The sequence below is a fragment of the Paralichthys olivaceus genome, chromosome 17 (genome assembly GCF_024713975.1).
Source record: "Paralichthys olivaceus isolate ysfri-2021 chromosome 17, ASM2471397v2, whole genome shotgun sequence".
NCBI lineage: Eukaryota > Metazoa > Chordata > Actinopteri > Pleuronectiformes > Paralichthyidae > Paralichthys > Paralichthys olivaceus.
Window position 1 is genome coordinate 1,032,749 of NC_091109.1, and position 12,800 is coordinate 1,045,548.

General features: G+C 40.1%; 2 protein-coding genes across 4 annotated transcripts in view; one reads left to right on the forward strand and one right to left on the reverse strand.

Moving 5' to 3' along the window:
• Positions 1 to 272: 272 nt before the first annotated feature.
• kif9 (kinesin family member 9) lies at positions 273 to 9,389 on the forward strand. 2 transcript variants are annotated; one of them, XM_069512617.1, is made up of 22 exons: positions 273 to 483; positions 927 to 1,193; positions 1,843 to 2,014; positions 2,152 to 2,258; positions 2,331 to 2,561; positions 3,137 to 3,220; positions 3,302 to 3,394; positions 3,519 to 3,666; positions 3,741 to 3,805; positions 3,894 to 3,971; positions 4,058 to 4,126; positions 4,226 to 4,330; positions 4,425 to 4,480; positions 4,586 to 4,655; positions 4,749 to 4,864; positions 5,118 to 5,273; positions 5,414 to 5,622; positions 5,804 to 5,959; positions 6,054 to 6,130; positions 6,247 to 6,315; positions 6,412 to 6,489; positions 8,800 to 9,389. In XM_069512617.1, exons 2-21 carry the CDS (start codon positions 1,098 to 1,100, stop codon positions 6,487 to 6,489), a joined length of 2,235 nt encoding a protein of 744 aa, XP_069368718.1. In that variant the 5' UTR covers positions 273 to 483; positions 927 to 1,097; the 3' UTR covers positions 8,800 to 9,389. The 2 variants fall into 2 exon arrangements, 1 of the variants encoding a protein (XP_069368718.1); XR_011238958.1 differs by lacking the exon at positions 273 to 483 and adding an exon at positions 7,398 to 7,482 and having other exon boundaries at positions 962 to 1,193; positions 8,800 to 8,936.
• The window catches only part of scrib (scribble planar cell polarity protein), an 81,462-nt gene continuing 77,272 nt past the window's right edge, over positions 8,611 to 12,800 (reverse strand). For both annotated transcript variants that reach the window (XM_069512604.1, XM_069512600.1), the window contains 2 exons: positions 9,636 to 9,665; positions 8,611 to 8,738 (listed from right to left, as the gene is read on the reverse strand). In XM_069512604.1, the coding sequence (XP_069368705.1) occupies positions 9,649 to 9,665 (17 nt within the window). In that variant the 3' untranslated portion in view covers positions 8,611 to 8,738; positions 9,636 to 9,648. The remainder of the gene's footprint in view (positions 8,739 to 9,635; positions 9,666 to 12,800) is intronic.

Genomic DNA, 12,800 nt, shown 5'->3' on the forward strand with positions numbered 1-12,800 from the left:
GCCTGTGGAGCTAATGTTAGCTAGCAGCGACGTCACCTGAGCCTGCAGGTAAATCACGTTTTCACTGTTAGCTTCTACCACGTGTTTGAGACCACGTGGAAACTTCCAGGGAACTTTAAACGTGTCAGTTCGATCAGCCTCCATTAGAGCCTCGCGATTACAAACGATTGGTTCATAATTAGTTCTGGTTAATGATGAATACGTCAAACACGGATATAGACCTCATCGAGTGGCTCCTGTGCGGGAGCGCGCTCTGCCGCCATGCCACGCTGTGCACGCGCGGTTGCCATGGCTACGTGGAAACCACAGATCAACCTTGATCGAGCAGAAGAATAAAAAACACTCCGGACACTTCACGGTGGTGATGGCCTGTGATCCACGGAGGGTTGTTGTGTTCCGGACATGATGAAGGCTCACAGCGGGGATGTCGGTGAGTTTGTCCGGATCAGACCAACCACAAACTTCGCTCTTCCTGACGGACAGGTAATCACAGACCGTCATTAACATTCACTCTCATTTATTTACACTGACTCTCATTTATTTACAATAACTCATTTATTTAAAATATTTACTATTATTGAACCTTTAATAAGGTTAATGAAGGGTTTTATTTCTCCATGTTCATTCTTTTATTTGTGGCTGTGCCAAACTTCAGACTCATGACAGCGACACAAATAACATAATGATCATTTTTTTATCAAAGCCAAAAAAAAAAAAAAAAACAGTCTCCACAGGAAAAAGAAGTCGACTCGTCAGCTTTAAGTTTCCATAAAGATCCAAGAGAACAATGTCAAGCTGCTACTTTGTCTCTTTAGTTTTGTGTCCTCATGTGTTTGAGCTGCATTTCAGAATTGAGTGTTTTCACTGAAGGATTCGTGGAAGGCTATATAACAATGTCTGCTGCCTTTGATGTCATGCCTTCAAAGGAGGGACAACACAGACAACGTCTGTCGACACCTGAAGTTCATCTTCGAGCTTCTGCTGCCACCATTTGAACTTGACGTCACTTGAGAGACGATTTGAACTTGACGTCACTTGAGAGACGATTTGAACTTGACGTCACTTGAGAGACGATTTGAACTTGACCTTACTGCACGATGAGGACTCACAGCGGGGATGTTGGTGTGTTTGTCCGGATCAGACCCACGGCACAGTTCAGTCAGGACCTTGTTGAGGTTCTACCTGACGGACAGGTAATCACAGCCTTTCATTTACACCTGCCAGAGAAGATATGAGGAAGCTAAGCTAGTTTGTTTTCAGCTAAACTTTAGTTAAAGTCGGGTCAGTTCTGGATCAGATGAGACAGAGTTGTTTGCATTCTTTGGTGAAGGATTGTATTAATATAATATAGAGATAATATAAAAACGCTTTGGCATCTTTGAAACGACATTGTTGTTTTTTTAATAAACATTTCAACTAATCTAGAACACCAAGAACATCTCTTTTAGTCCTTTATGATCGTAAATCAAACATCTCTGGGTTTTGAACTCATAGCTGGACAAATTAAGCAATTTGATCATTTTTCACCTTGTTTCAATTTCAACACTATTTATTTAAACACCAAACAATGAATATATTAATCTAGAATATCTCGTTATCTCAACCTGTATTATGAAACCTTAACTTCTAATATAATTGCAGATATCTCAAAAATAAGAGTCAGGCAGAAATTTAATTTTAAATGTTAATCTCAAAATTGATCTCATCAATATTTAGTCTAACTCAGATGGCATCTTGTTGGGTGATTTATTCCAGTGATTGCATTTCTTTTTTCTGCTTAACAACAAATTCTCTGTTTGGTAACGTAAACTAATAATAACTTGTTTGTGTCTTGGCCCTCAGACTCTGAACATCTATCACAGAAGAGACGTCAGAAAGATGCAGGAGCCTAAAAGAGGCCCACAGAACTCCTGGTCATTCCGCCTTAAAGGGGTCCTGGATAACGTGTCCCAGGAGGAGATGTATGACAGAGTGTGTCGCCCGGTGGTGCAGGGAGCATTGGACGGTTATAATGGTAGATCTCATCAACACATTTCTCGTGACAATAAAATAACCAGTATTCCCTAGATTTTGTTTGCGTCAGAGATTTTCCTTATTTAACTTCCAGTAAATAAGTGGATAGTCTTGATAGTGGTCTTGTGTTTTCGCCAGGTACTGTGATGTGCTTTGGGCAGACAGGTGCAGGAAAAACCTACACCCTGACCGGGTCCACAAAATCCTACCAGCAGCGAGGATTCATTCCTCGAGCTCTTCAACAGGTAACTCTTATCTTGGGAAACTCTGACCGCTCCACTTGAAACCTTTCCTTTAACCTCTGACACTGTGCTCAGGTGTTTCAGGACATGAAGAAGAGGACTGACTCGTCCTTCTCAGTGCACGTGTCTTTCATGGAGATCTACAATGAGACGCTGTTTGACCTGCTGTCACAAGTGCAGGACTTGTCCCCTCCGTCTCCTCAGGGCATAGTGGTGCTGGAGGAGCCGGGACGAGGAGTGTTGATCAGAGGTCTGTCTGTTCACCCAGTGTTGACCGAGGAAGATGCACTTGACCTGTTCTTTGAGGTGTGTCAATACTTTCTGGCCTAAAAAAAGAAAACCTCTTTCAACCTTGTTCTGTCAAATACTCTCTTACCAAGCACTTTATGGGGAACACCAGTACATCTACATTCATTCTTTATCCAATCAGCAAATCGAATGATTCAGGCCAGGAGCTCGTGTTAATGCTCAGAGAGTTCTGACTTCATTATAATGTGACGCCATTTGTGCTAGTTTGAGGATTTCTGACACAGAGAAACACAATGTTGATGAGAGCTGAACGGTCCCAGTAGCTCAGACCAGCCTCTCTTTACACCTGTGTCGAGCAGAACGATATCTCAGGATGCACAACACGTGGATCTTTAAGGCGCTTGGGTTACAACAGTTGAAAACCGCGTCGGGTTCCACTCCTGTCGGTCAAGATCCGAAATCTGATGCTTCAGTGGACACAGGTTCAAGCTATTAGTACGGTGTTCCTGATAAAGTGCACGAGAGTGGAGTTGTATATTGTTTTAAAGTCAGTGTTTGACTTTGATGGGAGTGATGTAGCTTTCACACGTTTATGGATGAACTGATTGAAGCATCGCTCTGTCTTTACTCAGGGTAAGATGAACTGCATCACTGGATCTAATAGCCTGAACAGAAACTCCTCCAGGTCCCACTGTATCTTCAATATTCACATAGAGGTGAGTCGTTCACTTGATACTCAGACATTCACCACTTGTTATGAAGTCAGCCTTAATTGTAAACACGTCTTCCTTCGTCAGTCTCGCTCGCGGACTTTATGTGAGGCCAAATACATCACCTCCAAGCTGAGTCTGGTGGATCTAGCTGGGTCGGAGAGAGTGGGAAAGACCGGGGTGAGTCTGCAGGAATAATGAAGCCTAACTGCTCAGTTAAATCATTTTGATTTTTATCTTTCATCATTTCACATTTCTCTTTACTTTTCCTCCCCCACTGTATTTCACGTACCCGCTCTTCCAGTCAGAGGGTCAGATGTTTAAAGAAGCCACGTACATCAACAAGTCCTTGTCATTCCTGGAGCAGGCCATCCTGGCCCTGGCAGACCGCCGCAGAGACCACGTTCCCTTCAGACAGACCAAACTCACATATGTCCTCAAAGATTCGCTGGGTGAGACGAGCACATGTTCAGGCTGTTAACAACAGTCTTCTTCTGTGGTGTTACAATAATGTTTGTTTCTTTAGGAGGGAACTGCAACACTGTGCTTGTGGCCAACATCTACGGAGAAGCTAAACATATAGACGAAACAGTAAGGGCTGGATTATTTAATATACACAAAGTATAAGATCACACATGCCCTCATTTCACCTCTGGATGATCTTTTCTATTCTTTGCAGATTTCTACTTTGCGTTTTGCAAGTCGAATGAAAAACGTCCAGACCGAACCTGCTATTAATGAACAAATGGATCCAGTTGTGAGTTCATTCAACAAACGTGCACTTATACGTAATTATATACGCGTACAAATATGTGATCTGATTCATTTCTCTGTCGTGATTAGCTCCAGATCAAGAAACTTGAGAGGGAGGTGCAGGTGCTGAAAGAGGAGTTGGCTATCCATAATACTCTGGTGAGTGAAGCCAAGTGGAAAATAATGAGCCAACACATGTTTCATTATATCCCTGGTTCACTGTGGGCACAACAATAACTGGCCTCCTCCTTTCACCAGGCGATGAGGCCGGATGTCAAGTATGAGCCGCTGTCCGAAGCCCAGTTGGCTGACATCAGCAGTCAGGTTCAGAGCTACCTTGACGGAAGCCTAAAGGAAATCAATGTAAAAACATTAAGATTCAAATATTATCACTTTAATTCCAGTTAGACTCGGAGTTCAGCCTTTTAATTTCTCTGTGCGTGACTTTGAATTACAGGTCATAAGTATCAAGCAGGTCCAAGGAGTATTTGCCCAGTTTAAACTTGCTGTGCAGTGAGTATTAACCTCCCATTGAAATCTTTAAAAATACAGGAGAACATTTTGGAACGATGCTTTATTTGTAATCGGCGAGTTAATCGAATGTTTGTCTGTGAGCAGGAAACAGGAGCAGAAGGCTCAGACATGCGACACCTGCAGCTTGATGAAGAAAGACCAAGGTCCCGTCAAGGTCAGTCAACATCTGTGCAGGACATGTTGCTGCTCTGTCTGTTTCCAGAACAACTCACTGTGACTGAGCTTTGATTCCATGGTGCTTTTGTAGGAGTCGGACAGAAGACAGGATGCGGAGGCCGGCAGCATTGGGGCGTCTACTCAGAAACAGACTCAGCGTCCAAGTAAGGTCACGTCCAGAAGGAAGAAGTCCAGAGACAAACACAGGTAAATAAAGATCGAGTAGTTTTTGTGTCATCCTGCAAACAGACAGATGAAAACTGCAGTGACCAGTAAATTGTACTTATAGTTGATGTCCATGGGGGGTCGCCACTGATTTTACCTCCTCTGCACTTCTCTCAGGGATAAATAAAACTTTTGTTGACCTTGATCTTCTATGTAATCGTAGCAACATTTGCCTGATGTCGTTCATGAATGGACTGAGTTTAATGCATAAGTTTGGGTTTCAATTCAACCAAAGCACGACGCTGGGAGAAGGGAGTCCATCTCCAAGGCCGCGTAGCGAGAGTTCCTCCAGGAAGATGAGTTCTGTCCAGACGTCTGATGGAGAACTCGAGTCACCGGAACCAGACGATGAGAACCCGGACACTCAGAAGTCACAGCCACCTGAATCCGAGTAAGTGGATGTAACTAATGTACATGTAGTCATTTCTGTGAGCGCAGATATTGATCATCTTATAAACAGAAAGAACATGGTTATTTATTTATTTATCTTTACTATTTATCTTTATTGATAAGTTCTCCGTCTTTGTCCAGGTCTCCTTCACATAAATCAAAAGCCTTTGAGAATTTTAAGTTGGGACGAGGCAGCCAGATCAACGGCATCCTGAGGGACAACAAGGCTGTGCTGCTGGAACGCCACAGTCTCCTCCTTCAGCTCACCGAGAAGGTCAAGGCTGTCAAGAGAGCGATCGAGGGTGTGATGTTTACCATACAGCAACGCAAGCAGATGAGAGCGGCTCCAGGTATTTGTCATGTTCATATTCGTGATCGAGGCTTTGAGCTTTGTTGCTCTTAATGGACGTTGTTGTTTTTGTGGAAACATCTTGTATTTTGAAGTGTAAAGAGTTTGAGAGAGTTTATATAATTGAAGGACCTGACACACGCATCATAGGTTTTTACATTTTTAATGTGTTTTTTTGTAAGATGATGATGATGATGAGGAAGAAGCCGAATTAGTGCTGCAGCTCAGTGAGCTGAAGACTCTGTATCAACAGAGGCACAAGGCGCTGCTCGACATCAAGGAAGAGGTCAACTACTGTGAACATCTGGTGGATCAGTGCGGGGCGCGCCTCGTCGCCGGTCAGTCCTCAAGTCTTCTGCTCATGAATAGTTTTGAACACACTGCCTCCAAGATAATTAATATAAAATAATGAATTCTCCATGTGCATCACAGAATTTGAAACGTGGTATGAGAAGACTTTCCTGTTACCTGAGGAGGAGCTGGATTCATCTGTGAAGAGACTTGAACTGGTGAGTCTGTTCTCCATGAATTAAACTGAGTGCTACATTGAGGAACACGACCTTCCAGTAAATGTTTTTTGGGTCAAATTCAGTAACGTGTCATTCTAAACTTCCCTCACATCCAGATTAACAATAAGGAGCAGTGCCCCAGTGCTCAGTCCTTCTACAACGCTCACCAGCGGACGCAGAAAAGGGTTCGTGTGTCTTCCAACTTCTCGATTGTTATTTTCCCTGATTTTGAAATGAATCAGATATTGTCACTCACAGTAAATTGATTTCTCCCCCTGCAGAGAATCGTCAGGGCTCAGAGGAACTCTTCTGCAAGGTTCAGTGACAGGAGTCTCCCTTCAACTCAACCTGCTACTTAAGTGAGTTCCATGTTCAAACTACAGTAAATGAATGACGCCACGGGATGTGTTGATGTTACTGTTACTGCAATTATTACTATATTAACTCATCATACGTTATATAAACAGGGAATATATAAATATATAAACATATAAGTTTGCTGACCTCGAGAAATTGTTGATTTACACACGGACGTCATTTAGCAAGCACTCCACAAATTCATCTTAAAGGAAACACTGTAGCTTTTAAAACCACAAGACATGAATCACAAACAAAAGACACTGCACCACAAATCAGCTTCTTAAATGAAAAGTAAAATTTATTATTCCTGAACGACAAAATAGACTTCTTTGGTTGTACAAATTCACTAGTTACAGTCTTGTATGAGCTCTAACCCTCGACCCCAGGACGTCTGACCCAATCCCTCAAACCTATTTGCAAGTAAAAGCCCCCAAACAGAACTCAAGACAAAAGAATGAACACAAACTTGAAACACTGCATGAATAATGTAGTGAAACCCACCTGAAAAAAAAAAAGATGCATCTACTGTAAGTTTAAAAAAAAAGAGATCAGCCATTGAAAATGTTATCAAACAAACTGAATTTCAGTCAGTGAGAGCAACACGGAAAGCTAGAATTAGAAGACCCTACATTAAATTAACACAAATGCTACAATGCGGTGATTCTGCAAAAATACCCGTCAGATTCCTAAACCGACAGAACGTCAAGCAGTGAGCTGAATGTCATCAATATCTCGAGAGGAATTCCTCATCGGCTCTGCCTCTCCCATCAACGAGTCAATATACATGCAGAGAGCGTCCCGACACCGAGCCCGTTCAAACCGGCTCAGTTTCAAACCCAAAGTTTGCTTTTTTCCTTTCAGTATTTGTACATTATTCACACAACCATAAATGATTTTTTTTTCTCAGTGGCATCAGATTTAAATTAACCATAGACAGAAAAAAAACACCTGCTACCTTCACGTCACTCTGGAACACCTCCAGATACAACAAGGTAGAAACTAATGATTCACATTAATTAAAAAAAAAAAAAAAAATAGGGGTGAGGGTAAGGCAGGGTAAGTACCGATAATTAGTAAATGATGCATGTTCCAAAACGTTGATATTCAATATTCTAAAGTTTTGAGTAACGGCTGGGACCTCCAGCATGTTGTCATATTCTTTACAGGGGGAATGTAAACACAGAATAAACAACTAAACAGATGCTTTATTTTGAAATCTGTGATAACAACGACAATGTCATGATGCTAGATTTCATCCAAGCTTTGTAAAGCTGCAGATATGCTCGAATCAAAGTGTTAATGAAGTAGATTTAATTATAAAGTAATAAGCAATTCCTTACTGAGAAATGTATAATGTTAGATTACGAATCCTCTTGAACCCAAAAGGACCGGATGTGTTAAAACAGTGTAAAATAGAAGGCCTTCAATTTGAGTAAAAGAATAAATTAGTAAAGATATGTTCTTCTTAAAAAGCTGATCAGTGGCAGTGCAAAAACAATATGTCTGTTTTTTAAAAGCTAGCGAGCGTGAAGGTAGCAGGATGTTCCCTCAGTTAATATGTACACTCCTGTCCGCCCCCGTCTCAAGCACCCCCCCGACGTTTTACAATCTAGTCACTGAAATCCTAAAAATATCATTAGTACAGCTATGACCCATTTCTTTTCTCTTCCAGTAAGTTTTTTTTTTTTTTTTTTTCTTTTTTAAACAATCAATGGAGCGAGACAGATAAAAAACAAAAACTAAATATTTCGGTCACCTCTTGTTAAAATAGATCTACTAGAGCAGAGCGTGGATAAAAATAAAAACAGAATGTCTGTAAGTAGCGATCCTAGCTAACCACACAAGCTCTTTCTCGTGGACCGTTGAGCAACTTGCCAACTCACCCAGACTGTAAAGGCAAGACTGGCACGCAGGATATAAGTGAGTGTGTATGTGTGGCAACTATCAAGCTCTGTAGTCTCTGCAGTGGTTATACATGTGAGAGTGAATCTCGCTCTACTGACACATGTAGTGTTGAGTGACTCCGCGCCCTTCGTGATTCGCCAGTGTTCCACGGCGCATGGAAATGTGTGTGTTCGGGTTTCTTCTCTCGGTGTGTGTGAGGGGGATGTTACGTGGGCACGGCGGTTTCCAGGCTGCGGCGGCCCTGCCTCAGTTTGCGCTTGTTGCTGTACAAGGCCATCTCCTCCAGGGCTGAGGTGGCGGGCAGCGGGGGGGGCGACCTCTGCCTCTGGGTTTGCGGCGGGTCCTAGAAAACAACAAAACAGACGCAACAAGATGAGTCACTTGTGTTTCTTTTCGTTCGACAGTCAAACCCCATCACCAGCAGAGCCAGAAAGATGAAGACAGAACACTCCTGCGCAGCACTCAAAGTGGGCGGATCCTTTCAACCTGCTGGAGAAACGCCACATTCAAACCAGCAGCTGAGAAAAAGCAGGAGCAGAAAACCGAAGCACTAGTGACTGTTAAAACCTGCCACCTCCCTGAGCTACTATAACAACGAAGCTACTTCAGGAACCAACGTGTTTCAGACATGCACTGAAATCTGGAGTTCTTTGTTTGGAAGATTTACAGCGAGCGGGCAGCGTGTTGACAACGTGACGGACACAAAACTGGATGAAGCAGAGCAGCCGAACACGTAGAAGATGCTGACATCTTTGTCAGCCTGGAAAAACAACGAGATTCGAGCACTTTGGTGTAAAGGGCCGACGCTGTGCTGTCAACAAAAACAATCTTTCCACAGTGGAATTCCTACGTCATGTCCTGCCTCCGCCACCCCCCCGCCTGAATGTTCTGGACATTTTCCTGCTGAAGTGAACGGAAAATGTCTAGACCCAATTTTTGAGACTTTTTCCAGGTGGATGTAGAATTAAAATTAAAAATTCTCGTTGATTTCGGACCTGCCGTCTGTATTTGTGGATTCTATCCTTGTTATAGTTTCAACCTTGTGACGCAGCTTTACAGTGATCTAGTTTGATGAGCTCCTCATAATCACTCTGAACACAATCATGCTCGCTCCGGATCAAAGTTAGTATCAATCTGACGTGTGTCTCTTCAGATCAGAGCGGGTGAACCTGAACCCAGTTTGCCACACAAGCAGGTTAGAGATAAAACCACAAACTAACACATGCACACAGAATCCTACCAATAGGAGCTGCTTATCCCAGGTAGACACCTGAATCAAAGGGGACAGAAGATTGTGAGGTGATAAAATCTTTACTGAGTGTCCACACACACACAGTCACACTGAGTCGCTCTGGTTCTCACCTGGGTGGCTGGAGCCGTCGTCAATAAACTGCAATAGCTTCGTGTCAGTAAACTCTATCCACACATGACGTAACGTGTGTGCCGGTGTAAACAGGAAGCAGATTGTCTACTAAAATGAGGCAGTGTTTCCAAACTTCTACAATTTAGATGCTCGAAAACTCTGGTGTGTACACCAAAACGGAAAAGTTAAGAAAAGATATACTTAAAAGAATCATAGGTTAGTATGTCGTCCGAAATATGATAAAAAAAGTCACAGGTTAGTATGTCGTCCAAAATATGATAAAAAAGTCATAGGTTACTATGTCGTCCGAAATATGATAAAAAAGTCATAGGTTAGTATGTCGTCCAAAATATGATAAAAAACTCATAGGTTAGTATGTCGTCCGAAATATGATAAAAAAGTCATAGGTCAGTATGTCGTCCGAAATATGATTAAAAAGTCATAGGTTAGCATGTCGTCCAAAATATGATTAAAAAGTCATAGGTTACTATGTCGTCCGAAATATGATAAAAAAGTCACAGGTTAGTATGTCGTCCAAAATATGATTAAAAAGTCATAGGTTAGTATGTCGTCCAAAATATGATAAAAAAGTCACAGGTTAGCATGTCGTCCAAAATATGATAAAAAAGTTATAGGTTACTATGTCGTCCGAAATATGATAAAAAAGTCACAGGTTAGTATGTCGTCCAAAATATGATTAAAAAGTCATAGGTTAGTATGTCGTCCAAAATATGATAAAAAAGTCACAGGTTAGCATGTCGTCCAAAATATGATAAAAAAGTTATAGGTTACTATGTCGTCCGAAATATGATAAAAAAGTCATAGGTTAGCATGTCGTCCAAAATATGATAAAAAAGTCATAGGTTACTATGTCGTCCGAAATATGATAAAAAAGTCACAGGTTACTATGTCGTCCGAAATATGATTAAAAAGTCATAGGTTAGCATGTCGTCCAAAATATGATTAAAAAGTCATAGGTTAGTATGTCGTCCGAAATATGATAAAAAACTCACAGGTTAGTATGTCGTCCGAAATATGATAAAAAAGTCATAGGTCAGTATGTCGTCCAAAATATGATAAAAAAGTCACAGGTTAGCATGTCGTCCAAAATATGATAAAAAAGTTATAGGTTACTATGTCGTCCGAAATATGATAAAAAAGTCACAGGTTAGCATGTCGTCCAAAATATGATAAAAAAGTCATAGGTTACTATGTCGTCCGAAATATGATAAAAAAGTCATAGGTTAGTATGTCGTCCAAAATATGATAAAAAAGTCACAGGTTAGCATGTCGTTTAAAATATGATAAAAAAGTCATAGGTTACTATGTCGTCCGAAATATGATAAAAAAGTCACAGGTTAGTATGTCGTCCAAAATATGATTAAAAAGTCATAGGTTAGTATGTCGTCCAAAATATGATAAAAAAGTCATAGGTTAGTATGTCGTCCAAAATATGATAAAAAAGTCACAGGTTAGTATGTCGTCCGAAATATGATAAAAAAGTCATAGGTTAGTATGTCGTCCAAAATATGATAAAAAAGTCGGAGGTTAGTATGTTGTCCAAAATATGATAAAAAAGTCATAGGTTAGTATGTCGTCCAAAATATGATAAAAAAGTCAGAGGTTAGTATGTCGTCCAAAATATGATAAAAATGTCATAGGTTAGTATGTCGTCCAAAATATGATAAAAAAGTCATAGGTTAGCATGTCGTCCAAAATATGGTAAAAAAAGTCATAGGTTAGTATGTCGTCCAAAATATGATAAAAATGTCATAGGTTAGTATGTCGTCCAAAATATGATAAAAAAGTCATAGGTTACTATGTCGTCCAAAATATGGTAAAAAAAGTCAGAGGTTAGTATGTCGTCCAAAATATGATAAAAAAGTCATAGGTTAGCATGTCGTCCAAAATATGGTAAAAAAAGTCATAGGTTAGTATGTCGTCCAAAATATGATAAAAATGTCATAGGTTAGTATGTCGTCCAAAATATGATAAAAAAGTCATAGGTTCCTATGTCGTCCAAAATATGGTAAAAAAAGTCATAGGTTAGCATGTCGTCCAAAATATGGTAAAAAAAGTCAGAGGTTAGTATGTCGTCCAAAATATGATAAAAATGTCATAGGTTAGTATGTCGTCCAAAATATGATAAAAAAGTCATAGGTTACTATGTCGTCCAAAATATGATAAAAAAGTCGGAGGTTAGTATGTCGTCCAAAATATGATAAAAAAGTCATAGGTTAGCATGTCGTCCAAAATATGGTAAAAAAAGTCAGAGGTTAGTATGTCGTCCAAAATATGATAAAAAAGTCATAGGTTACTATGTCGTCCAAAATATGATAAAAAAGTCGGAGGTTAGTATGTCGTCCAAAATATGATAAAAAAGTCATAGGTTAGCATGTCGTCCAAAATATGATTAAAAAGTCATAGGTTAGTATGTCGTCCAAAATATGATAAAAAAGTCATAGGTTAGCATGTCGTCCAAAATATGATAAAAAAGTCATAGGTTACTATGTCGTCCAAAATATGATAAAAAAGTCATAGGTTACTATGTCGTCCAAAATATGATAAAAAAGTCATAGGTTAGCATGTCGTCCAAAATATGATAAAAAAGTCATAGGTTACTATGTCGTCCAAAATATGATAAAAAAGTCATAGGTTACTATGTCGTCCGAAATATGATAAAAAAGTCATAGGTTAGTATGTCGTCCAAAATATGATAAAAAAGTCACAGGTTAGCATGTCGTTTAAAATATGATAAAAAAGTCATAGGTTACTATGTCGTCCGAAATATGATAAAAAAGTCACAGGTTAGTATGTCGTCCAAAATATGATTAAAAAGTCATAGGTTAGTATGTCGTCCAAAATATGATAAAAAAGTCATAGGTTAGTATGTCGTCCAAAATATGATAAAAAAGTCACAGGTTAGTATGTCGTCCGAAATATGATAAAAAAGTCATAGGTTAGTATGTCGTCCAAAATATGATAAAAAAGTCGGAGGTTAGTATGTTGTCCAAAATATGATAAAAAAGTCATAGGTTAGTA